This window comes from Gordionus sp. m RMFG-2023, chromosome 1, assembly GCF_954871325.1.
Source record: "Gordionus sp. m RMFG-2023 chromosome 1, tfGorSpeb1-WG-v2, whole genome shotgun sequence".
Taxonomy (NCBI): Eukaryota; Metazoa; Nematomorpha; class Gordioida; order Chordodea; family Parachordodidae; genus Gordionus; species Gordionus sp. m RMFG-2023.
Genome location: NC_088775.1, coordinates 36859193 through 36872020, shown reverse-complemented (window position 1 = coordinate 36872020; position 12828 = coordinate 36859193). Strand labels below are relative to the sequence as shown.

The 12828-nt window shown below is 25.3% G+C and overlaps 1 protein-coding gene across 4 annotated transcripts in view; it reads left to right on the top strand.

The window, feature by feature from the left end:
* Positions 1-12828, top strand: part of LOC135926025 (N-glycosylase/DNA lyase-like) — a 72305-nt gene that overhangs the window by 36988 nt on the left and 22489 nt on the right. For all 4 annotated transcript variants that reach the window (XR_010571992.1, XM_065462690.1, XM_065463491.1 and 1 more), the window contains one exon: positions 9540-9754. Coding sequence is in view for 3 of the 4 variants with exons in the window: in XM_065462690.1 (XP_065318762.1) it covers positions 9540-9754 (215 nt within the window). In the remaining variant the exon portion in view is untranslated. The remainder of the gene's footprint in view (positions 1-9539; positions 9755-12828) is intronic.

Sequence of the window (12828 nt, the reverse complement as noted above, 5' to 3'; positions counted from 1 at the left end):
TACGCATTCATAGAAATTTTTTCCTATTTTTTTTAAAAATTTAATAACAAAATAATACTATAGTATGAATATACAAAACAAAATAATACTATAATATGCATATACAAAACAAAATATTACTATAATAAAATACGGCGATTTTTATTTTTAAATTTTAATATAAATGAACTAAAAGATAAATTCTGCGTTATTCTTTTTTCATACGCCATTAATACTAAATTTTATTTACGTTTATCCTTCATAGACTCTCTACTGCTCGATAAAACTTTCTTTAATGTAGAGAACGAGGCCTCACAAGAAGCCGTTGATATCCCAATGATTATCGCTGCTGAGTAGCATTTATATAATTCTTTAAATGCATGATTATATATTTTTTTTATACATAATATGTAAGATATTTTCAAAATTATGATTTTCTCTAGCTTCCTAAGCTAGCAATCCTTTTGCTATCTTCATTTCATGATGCAGTGTTTCCATATTTAAGTTTAACAGGGATTTCAATGGGGCCATTTTATCTGATAAAAAATAATCAGGGTCAAGGGGGGGGGACAATGTATTAAAAGATGAAAAAAGATTAAAATCATCTTTGTAAATCGGTCTAAAAAACGATCCACAAAGTTATCTATAATTTCATAATATATCCTTTTTAAAGAGCTCCAATTGGAGTCTTTTTCACAATCGAATTCTAGTTTGCTATCAACTAAAAAATCTTGGAAATTTTTAGGCGTTTTACGTACCCGTGATAATTTTTGGGGAGTAAGATTAAATTTTGATAAAAGTTTTTCAGCCTTAATCATAATCAAAGCAAAAGAATTATCACTTCTTTTATTTTTTAATATATTGATAGTAGAGAATCAATACAATTTTTAGCATCCACTAGATTAGTACCTACTGATTGTAGATACTTATTTAGTGGATCTATTGTAATTAATATCTCATAAATTATGATGGCTAATATAATGTAATTTATATTAATACATTGAGATAAAAGACCAGAGGCTTCGACTGAATCATGAATTAAAACCTCTGAATTAAGAGTTCTATTAGAAAAATAAAATAATACTTCACCAATAGCCTCAAAATTCTCATAAATAATGCGAGATGTTTCCAAATGACCAGTCCATTCCTGGTCTAAAAGTCTCTTAAGGGTGTGGCCTGTATATTTACAGGATACGTTAAAATGCCTGAAAAAATTATACAATGCATTTGATAAATTAAAAAAATTAGATATAATAACAATATTATTATACCAATTTTGAACCACAAGATGCAACTTGTGGTTGTAGCAATGTATAAAAGGAACATTTTTATTAATTTTTTTTGAAGAAGTGTTTGCACTCCTCCATTTCGGCCAGACATAACGTTTGCACCATCATATGCCTAGCTTATTATATTAGCTGAATTAATATTTAGATCATTAAGTTGCTTTAAAATGCAATCTGTAATGCTTTCAGCAGAAAGACACTCTAAATTAATGATTCCTATTAAATTTTCTTGGATTTCTCCAGAAAAAATATAGCAAATTATTATGCTCAGGTCAACCTGAAGCATCTTTTGTCTCATCAGTCTTAAGACAAAAAAAAAGGCATCTCGCTTTTATTATATTTGTCTGAAATATGTTCAAGCACCATATCTGCCATAATGGATATAACTTCGTTTTGAATCTGTGGTGATGTATACTGGGCATTTTGGAGTATAAATTTCATAATTTTATTTAATTCAGGGTCTTTTTGGATGGTGTAGGAAAACATTGCTATAAATAGCCCAGAAGAATAAATTATGTTTTCATCTTTTGCAGCATTCGTAATATTTGTTGAACCAGTCCCAGGAAAGGTAGCTTTTTTATGCTAAGAAATAGCATCAAATCAAATATTGATTTAATATAATATTGATTACGATTAATTTGATCACCTCCCAACATTTTAGTTATTTCTGTACCTTTGTTTATACTTTGATTTTTATCATGCCATATTGTAATTGAATTTAAATGAGCTATTGAGCTCTCGTGTTTTAGCAGTCCCTTCTTGGCAGCTAACGCATTTTTCCAATTTCTGAATCCCGTTTGTCCAAATTCATCACTTGGATTACACAAGTATTTCCTACATGGAAAACAAAAGGCAGCGTCAGCTTCTACACTATACTCCAACCAATCTCGGCCTCTATACCATGATTTTTGAAATGATCTTTGCCTTCCATGGATATCTTTTTTCGCGTATTGATTTGATTTGGTTTATTCTGGCCAAGGTCACCTGGGATTTGAATTGAACCATTAGAGGACTTTTTTGACACTAAAAATATTATAATTAATAAATTGTAATGAGGGAAAGGGTCATCAGGATGGGCAAAGGAAGGGCATGCTGAAAATGAACAAACACAAAATTTATCTTGTATTTAAGATACAAGTATTTGCTATACTGTAGTGCCCACTGATGAAGATTATCAGTAAAGTTGATCAGTAAAATTATAGATATTCAGTATTAAAAACTAGAAAAAGGTCATAAACATTATATCTTTAAAGATTAACAAAAAAATATAATATTTTTATATTTATAAATCAATTACTAGTTGCCTCTTGACAATGAGGACTGAGCTGCTAGATGAAGATGATTGAGTCTCTTCTTCGTCTTTATTTGTTTTAAAATCAAAGAGTAATAATGAAACACCATAATCTCCTACTCCTATTGATATTGTCAAAAATATATAAATAGAAAAATTTGGGTTAAATTTTAAACTATTTACCATCTTCCTCCTCCTGAGTGTAGTGAGGATCATTTTCTAGATTATTAGCTTCATTCATATCTTGAAATATGAGTGAATATATTTATTTTAATAATTAAAATTATTATACAAAAATGATAATATTAATAATAAATGTCTGTCTCTTATCTTATATAAAATAAATATATATGAAATAATAATATATAGGTATTGCCCTATATCAATATCATATAAGTCATGAAATAATAATATAAATTTATACTAACTATGAGAATAATCAGTTTCTGAAATTTCTGATGTAGTATTACTAGTAGTTTGTAGAGGTGATGTTGCTTGACATTTGTTTAACTTTAACTTAAAATAAGAGTTAACAACTGATTGTTTCTTCATAATTTTAAAATAAACGCTGTAAAATAAAATAACTGGTTATATATTATAATATAAATGTGATACCTATAGAGAATATTATACACAACAAAAATAAATGAAAAAAAATGAATGAATGATAATTTAATATTGGGTAAAAATAAAAATAAAACAGGATAGAAAAAAATTTACAAACTAGACATGTTTGTAGAATAAATATTCAAAATTTATTTTAAAAATATAAAAATAATCAATTCTAAATAGAAAAATATTCAAAATTTATATTAAAAATATAAAAATAATCAATTCTAAAAAAAAAATTCAAATTTGGGGTGACCAGAAAAATTTTTGGGGGCCAAAGATTTTTTCTGGGAGCCAGGTTTGGGCGCCAAAAAATTATTTGGGTGGGGGCGGGCCCCCCTGTGACTACGGCCCTGTTTAAATAGATAATATAAACCACCAATCCAAATCATCAAATTATATTGGGATTAGAGCTTCCTCTTAGATGATATGATGGAAGTTAGATAAGTAGCCGAGAAAATTATTGTGAGGTATTAAATTTCTAAAAGATTTATCTTCCATTTTTAATGATGCATAAACTTAACTCATATCAGAAAAACATTAAAAATCTTTAGAAAAAATTATTCAAATATATTGAAGCCTTGAGTTATTTACATGGCAAGGATGCCATAAAAGAAATGAAACATTTTGTAACTATATAATAAGAAACATAATGATATAAAGATAGCAAATAAGTTTTATATATAATTGTCGCACCACCTCAAGTTAGTATATTACATCTTAAAATAATAGTAGTTTGTAATAATATCAAAAATATACTCTTATTAAAAATTGGCTATGGGAGGCCTTCCCCCATAAAAATTTTTCTAGTTGATCTCCCTGAGATTGCAAAGGCTAGCGACGCCCGTGGATCGATACCTTTTTTGGGAAAAACTCGTTACAAAATGCTCTTTCCATTAATAATTTTTTTTGATTCAGTGAATATTTTTAATAATTATGTTAATTAATAAAAACATTTATTGAATATAACACACCTTTACCAAGGAGCGCTTGTTTAGTAAAGCTAAACATGTACTTAATGAAAAACGTGGTTGTTTAAATGATGATAATTTAGAAAAAAATTTATTATTAAAGGCTAATTTAATTATAAATAAATATATACCATATTTATTTATTTTTTATATTAGTTAATTTTGCATCGATCAGTAATTTTTAAAAAATTTCGATCCTCTTTTTTTCAAAAGTACGTGATCGGATTCAATCTTTTTAAAAGGATCGATTAACAAACCTGAATTTTAATCATATCACCATTTTACAGAGAAAATAATAAATTTTGGCATAATTATATTTTACAATAAAATGAATATTGCAGGCACCGAATTAAAGTCAATCACCGTAATCAAGAAATGAACGTTTTCGTATAATCTTAATGTTAATTTTTATTTTTCCTGTTAACTTTCCTATCATCTTAATTTTTATTTTTTCTATCAACTTTCCTATCTTCTTAATGTTAAATAAATCGATGGGAGACTATATATTTCTAATGTTAAATTTTAAGAAAATTTTTTGTACATTATGGGATTCGAACCCATGACTTAACGTTTTAAAGGCAAACGTTCTTCCCACTCAACCACCTTCTATATTAAATTTTGTAATATAATCTTTCTTATATATGTTATTAATTTGCGATTAACATATTTTTCGATTAATTTATATAATTTAGATCTTATTGTGTTATATTAAAAAGAATACTAACCTCACCTCAAATTATGATAAGAATGAATATTATTAAAGTTAAAATAGCAAATTAAATTATATTTAGCCAATTGAAAAATAAACATTTATCTCATATTAATTTTAGCGTAAGTATTTATATTCAATCAAAGTAAATTATTAATTTTTATAAATTATTTTTATCTCAACCACAATATGCGAGCTCTGCAAATAGTATAAAATACCTATTTATCAATATCTTCTCATGCCAGAAAAATAATATCCCTCATTAATCCTAAATACTTATTATAATTTAGATTTAACAAATAAATTTAAATTATATTTAGATACATTTATCTCATACTACCACCCCAAAATATGCCAGTATAAAAATTTTATCTCAACAACAATATTTGAACTCTGGAAATGATACAATACCAATTTATCAATATCTACACTACATTTTTGATTACAATTTAATATATTTTACGCTAAATTTAATAAAATGAATAAATAATCACTAAAATTGTCATTTATTTTATATAAAAAAATGTATTTAAAAAAAAATTCATATAATAGTTCAAGATTTTATTATTCCCGTCATTCTTGACGGGTTATCAACTAGTTATTACATAATATTTAATAAAAGAATATTATATTTATAATTAAAATGATAGCATATAATATGTTTTTAAAAAAGATATCATTTAATTTATGTTTATTGATTAAATTTATAGAATTATATTTTTAAAAAAATGATTTTTTATAATTATTTACCATTTATATATCTTTTTGCTCATTTTAATAATTTAAAATACTTCTAACTCATCGTTAGAAGCATTATTCATATAGAATTTTCGGAATTAAGATAATCATCCTCCTTAACATAAGGCGATGAAATATTTGCTTTCTCCATTATCTCTTTTTTTCTAATTAAGAGGGCTTCATCTAAACACGTATGTTGCAAACATCTTTTTTCTCATTACATTCTACCCATCTATTTTTAAAATAGGGGTGTGGAGAGTTGGGCCTGGCCCTATTTTAAATTTTTAAAATACACCCAGGCCAGGCCTGAAATTTTTTTTTTAAATACCCGGGCCTTGCCTTACATCATGAATTATTATATTCGTCAATTAGATATGGTTATAATAATAATATAATTTACTTCCATTTTTATAAATATTAGTTTTATTTTTATTAATGCAATATATAATATAGTATATTCTCAAAATTTTATTTACTTCCATTTTTTTTTATAAATATTAGTTTTATTTTTTTTGTAAATACAATAGAATATAGTATATTCTCAAATATTATTTAATTCCATTTTTATAAATATCAGTTTTATTTTTTTTTATAAATACAATTAATATAGTATTTGTCAAAATATTATTTACACAAATTTTTTAAAGTATCAATTTATAATATACTAAATATCTGTTTAGAAGATAAAATATGTAATATGCTTGCTATTAAATGATAATACTCGCTGAAAAATATGATAAAATACCGAATAGGTGAATTTTTTATATATACCAGGTCGAATATAATCTAAAAAAAAATTCCGAGCCGGGCCTAAAAAAATTTATAAAAAAAAATCTGGGCCCAGCTTAAAATAATTTTTTTTTAAAAAAATCCAGCCGGGCCGGGCCGTGCAAATGATACCTCTGTAGGTCTTTAACAAATATAACCCAATTTAAAATAAGCCAATACCGATTATCTAAATATATTGGATTGATATATTGTTGTAAAACACTATATACCAATATTAAAAAAATAGATAAATATATAAACATTATTGGTTTTTTCTCGCTGATATTTTTTTGTTCTTCCTCTCAATTTCTCACCTTAATTATTATTACATACAATATTTCTTTAGTGCAATTAATTTTCTACTAATCCACTATCTGATGATATGTGCAAATGCTTTTTTTCATTTGGCTGTTATGGCCACCCTAGAGCCTATAAATGAAACCTTAAAAAATTTTTTTTAATCTATCAAAATTTTATAAACTGGAAAATATGTATCCTGACAAGAATCCAACATGAAAAATTCCTCTGATATGTTTGGATTTACTAACTCGTTGGAATTTAATCTATCAAATGTTCCAATCGATTACAAAACACCAATGAACAACGTTACATTAATGCCTTAGCCTGGAATAATATAGAAATTTATCAAGAATTTCTGATCCCATTTATTTTTGATATGGACATGGCCTCATGTGCAAATACTCAATTTCAACTATTATTCAATAATTTTAATGCTGTTTTACGGCTAGCTTTTTTAGCTTAAATGAATAGATATTAAACATAAATAATCGACAATGATTGATCCGCGCTAAAATCAAGACACTTATTTAAACATAATGCTTAGAAACCCTCATTCTCATAAAATATCTAACGGAAGAGTAAATATGTATAGAATAAATAATAATTTCAATTTAGATGAACATGAAACACAAAATGAATCCAAGAAAATGAATTTTTTGATAAAATATATCAGATTGAAGAAAGTTATGGTTAAACAAGTATATTGACGAATCCGCCGTTTTTAAATAAACAAATCCACTAAACTGATGGAAATTAAAATTTATCCAATATTTTCGAAAATTTTCAGAGTTTACCTTACAATTTCAACTAGCACTGAAGAAGCGTTTTCGACCAACGTTATTCATTAGATGAAAATTATACAAGCTTGCCTATGCCTGAAAAATTGAATGCGCATTTTAAAATTATACTTGTAAATTCAGTTAATGATAGTCACTACCTTTTAAGGTAATAGCTATCAAATTTGTATTATGTTTATTTTTCATTTGAAAGGCACTACCAAATTTATATATAATATATGTATATTTGAAAAATCATGATATTTGGAAAGCCTCTGTGGCCTAGTCGGCAAGAGCGTCGCTTATCAATCCGATGGTTATGGGTTCGAATCCCAGTCATGATCAGGTTTTTTTTTCTTAATCTAACTTGGTGGTTCCGTCCTTGGGGAGATGATATATAGGGGCCAGACTCGACTACGTGATTACGTTATAATATATATTAAATAATAAGGGTCTTATTACATTTTAAATTTTGGTCGGTATTTAGCAAATTTTTTTGGTATTTAGAAAATTGCTATACTTTTACTTGGTAGTGACTATCATTAACTTATAAATTCCTGTCTTTTGCACTGTATTTTATGTAAACAATTATATATTTTTAAGTTTTATTTACTATATTTATGTGTTAAATAAAAGGTTTCAAAATCAAAGTGTTTACTTTTTTTATTTGATTGGTTTGGTATCGGTTTGTTGATATAAAATATTTTACGATTAAATCAAAATTTTTCATATTTTCAGGAATTTGATTCTTGTTTAAAATATGATTCGGATTCAGTAAAATCTCGAAAGTTGGTTCTCAGCCCTGTTTTTTTAAATAGTAATGCTTCATAGTTTACTTTCCATATTTATTTTAACTTCAATTAAGGTTTTTTTTAAATCACTATTTTCATTCTTTAAATCTTTAATCATTTAAATTTAAATCAATACCAATATAATCCAATACCAAAATAACAAATAGAAAATATTGTATAAACTAATACTAATATTTTAGAACCAATATAATATTTCGTTTATTTTGCGTTTTTAATATTGGTTTCTAACCATATTTGCAATATAAAAATCAGATAATTCTAGTTTTGCAATATCTCTTTTTATGACAAATAGAATAGGTACAAGTTCCCATAATAGCTTTTGACCATGTAATGTCAATTGTCAAAGCTAATGGGTCTTAATATTCTCCCAAATTAATGTTATTAAACTACCCGATTTGGGTCGATTTAGCTCGATTAAGATTTTAGACAAAATAATATTATGTAAGCCTCAAAATTTGGCAAATAGAAGTCCAAATCTTTCTGTCACCTGTGAGCAAAATTTCCAGGCTTACATAATATTATTTTTGCTAAAATTTAATAGGGTCGTTTAACAACACTATCCCAAATACTCTAGTTCATTATCACTGAATCTTGAGATATTTAGCTTCTCACATATAACGTAAGAAGTATAAATACTTTTAAATGGATAATTAAATCGCTCCAATTATATTTTTGGTTTAATTTTTAGTTAAGCAGATACTAGGCTTTCACTATGTTATTGATTTTTGATGATATTTTGGGAAAAATTCTATCTAAAATTGTCAAATTACATTTAAAGAATGTTGACATTGTAACAGAATCCCTGCAAAAATATTATGAACTTAATAGCTTTCTATTTCTTCATTTACTATACCATATATTCTATTCTTCAAAAAACTTTTATTTTCGGTAAGGTAATACTCATTTTAAAAATAAAATAGGATTTAAAATGGAAGATGATAATTTTTTCTCTAATTCGGATCACAAATTTAAATTAAAAAACTGGATTTACACAATTTATTTTATAATAAAAGTATTTGTATTCGTGTGAAAATCACGAAATTGTAATAAATACAAAATACTTTTTATTTTTTTAGTATTTAACATACAAATACTTTCTAAAATATTCAAATAAATACTAAATAAAAAAGGAATATTTAATTCGTAAATACAAGTATTTGCGTTACTGCCCAACCCTACTCATCGAAAGCTAAATTTAATTAATATAATCTATATGAACTTCATGATATCTTATTTTTCATAGGTAAGGGTTTCTAGAAACTAAATAATAAATAAAGGGCCTTTTAAAAAAAAATTTTAGATTATTTTAGCTTGGACATTGACATTGAGCAACATATACTATCCTGGATAGCCAAAGATGATCACATAAAACCCATGATCCAACGTTACAAGGGTCTTCGAATATTGAGACAAAATATCATCGAGAATATTTTTTCATTTATTTGTTCGTCGAACAACAACGTTGCCCGGATCAGGAAAATGGTTGAGAGCTTATGTATACACTTTGGAGAAAAGGTTATCTATCTATAATATATTAGTTATTATTTCTCAAGGAACCAGAAATTTAAAATAGTCGAAGAACTTTTTAGAATTTGAGCAAGCTAGTTAGGCTAATTCAACAGGGAAAAGGGAGCGGACGCCTCAATTAGATATAAAAGATTATTTTTAACAACGTAAAATGGAAATTAATTTTAATATAATTTTGGTGTGTGCATAGTGACTGTCAGTTTTTGTTTTGATCAGCCGCTATTTACCATTTTTTTATTATAAAAGCCTCTTGTAAAGTTAACCTCAAATCAGCAATACTTTTTTCCGATCAACATAACCCTAACCGAAAATTTCAATTTCTATCATTTGTAATTGTACAACCTTTACTTAATAGTAGTGTTGTTAATTAGTCGACTAAAACGACTAATATAGTCGATAAAATAACTAATATAGTTGACTAAAACAACTAATATAGTCGACTAAAACAACTAATTTAGTCACCATAGTCGACCCCATTTAGTCTACATGCTTAATCGATTAATTTAGTCGACTAAATCAAATTTTTGAGCCTAACTGAACCTAACCACTCTATAGTCGGGGTTAGTCTAGTTCTTCCAGATAAACCATAGAAAAGTCACAAATCTCATATTCGTTATTTTTAATAATTTTTTGTTTTTCTTAATTTTTTTGGATCAAATGGGCAAAAATATACATGTTAAATTAAAATTTAAATTAGGATGTATCATAGAAAAGTGACAATTGTCATAATCGTTATTTTTGAAGTTTTTTGAGTTATTTTAAAGTAAATAGGTAAAAATATGTTTTGTAAAGATGTTAAAATAAAATTTTAGTGAAGATGTACTATAGAAAAGTGACAATTGCCATAATCGTTATTTTTGAACTTTTTTAAATTTATTTAAAGTAAATAAGTAAAAATTCAAAAAAGTTCACAAAAAACGATTATGACAATTGTCATTTTTCTATGGTACATCTTCTTCACTGAAATTTTATTTTAACATCTTTACCATATATATTTTTACTTATTTACTTTAAATAAATTTAAAAAGTTCAAAAATAACGATTATGGCAATTGTCACTTTTCTATAGTACATTTGTGAACTTTTTTGAATTTTTTCAAAGAAAATAGATAAAAATATATATTGTAAACATGTTATATTAAATTTACAGTGAAGAGTACCATTGAAAAGTGACAATTGTCATAATCGTTATTTATAATCTTTTTTAAATTTTTTAAAAAGAATAGGTAAAAATATATATTGTAGAGATAATAAATTAAATTTCAGTGGAGATGTACCATAGAAAAGTGATAATTGTCATAATCGTTATTTTTGAACTTTTTTGATTTTTTTTAAAACAAAGAGGTAAAAATATTTATTGTAAACATGTTAAGTTAAAATTTCAGTGAAGATGTACCATAGAAAAGTGATAATTGTCATAATCGCTATTTTTTATTTTTGAATTTATTAAAATAAATAGGTAAAAATATATTGTAAAGATGTTAAATTAAAATTTCAAAGAAGATGTACCATAGAAAAATGACAATTGTCATAATCGTTATTTATAATCTTTTTTGAATTTTTTTAAAAAGAATAGGTAAAAATATATATTGTAGAGATGATAAATTAAAATAGTGGAGATGTACCATAGAAAAGTGATAATTGTCATAATCGTTATTTTTGAACTTTTTTGATTTTTTTTAAAACAAAGAGGTAAAAATATTTATTGTAAACATGTTAAGTTAAAATTTCAGTTAAGATTTACCATAGAAAAGTGACAATTGTCATAATATTTATTTTTCACTTTTTTGATGAAACGAGCTGACTTTTAGCCTACGCCCATTTATCGCATTGGGCGAGCTACCTAAATAATATTAAAAATTGCCAGCTGACCGTTTAACAAATTTTTACTTTTATTTGTTATTTAAAATTTATTAGGTAAACATTGAAAAATATATGTTTCATAAAATTTTAACATTTTCAATACCAAAGTACAGATAACTGTTGTGGATATTATATTTGGGAGAAGCTAATGAGATTAAAAAAATTCTTAGATTTGATTTGCATGGAAGATTATAACATCGACGTGAATAAAAATATGATTGACCCGTTTTCCCAAAAGCAAAGAAAATTCAATTATTAAATTTTAAATGCAATGTTTGAAATAGGTAGCATCCACCAAGATTAAATCACAACAGAAGAGTAGATGAGGTTAATAGAGGAGAGAACACTTTTTAATTACATAACAAAACATTAAAATTTGAAAGTAAGGAGATTGATTTGTAAATTTACAATTATACATAAAAAAATTTCTTGATTTGAAAACTATTTAAATAAAAGAAAGATTGAGTTTTGTTAATTGGTTAGTGGTGTAACTCTCATACCCGGAGTTCACACCTTTAATCGCCACGCCTAAAAATGCGAACATGTATTTTTTTTTAAAAATATTATAAAACGTTACTGAATTTGTTATTATATGTATAAAATATTTAAGAATAAATGGGGGAAAAGGGGGGGGGGGGGGGATAGCTAAACCTTTTTCCACAAAATCGATTTTCATAATTCTCCCTCAAAAAAAATTTTTCTCGCAATTGATCATACAGTCAAAACAAATCTTTTCCTCTTTTAATAATTTTTTTTCAAAAATGGAAAACCCATATATTGTCAATATTATTTTTATTTTCATATAGTAAAATATCATCACATTTTGAGATTTTATTTATTGTACATTATAATATATTAAAAATATGGAAATTTTAAGATCTTTTCAATTTTTTCAATAATTCTTTGAAATAATTTGCTGTTTTTAAAAATTAATTTTATTTTTAAATTAATATTTTTAATTAAATTAATATTTGGTTATGATTTTATATATTAAGTATAAATATATTGTAATTAATGATAAAGAAGTGAATGAGAAATATAAAATTAAGGATTTTTAGATGTATTTTTTTCCGGTTCAAATAATTTTTTTGTCGCGAAAGCATTTTAAAGGGGAAAGGCTAACATTTTAAACTAAATATTATTATATCATTGAACTCAGAATTAAATTCTCTATCCAAAACCGCTTAGATATATTTTTTT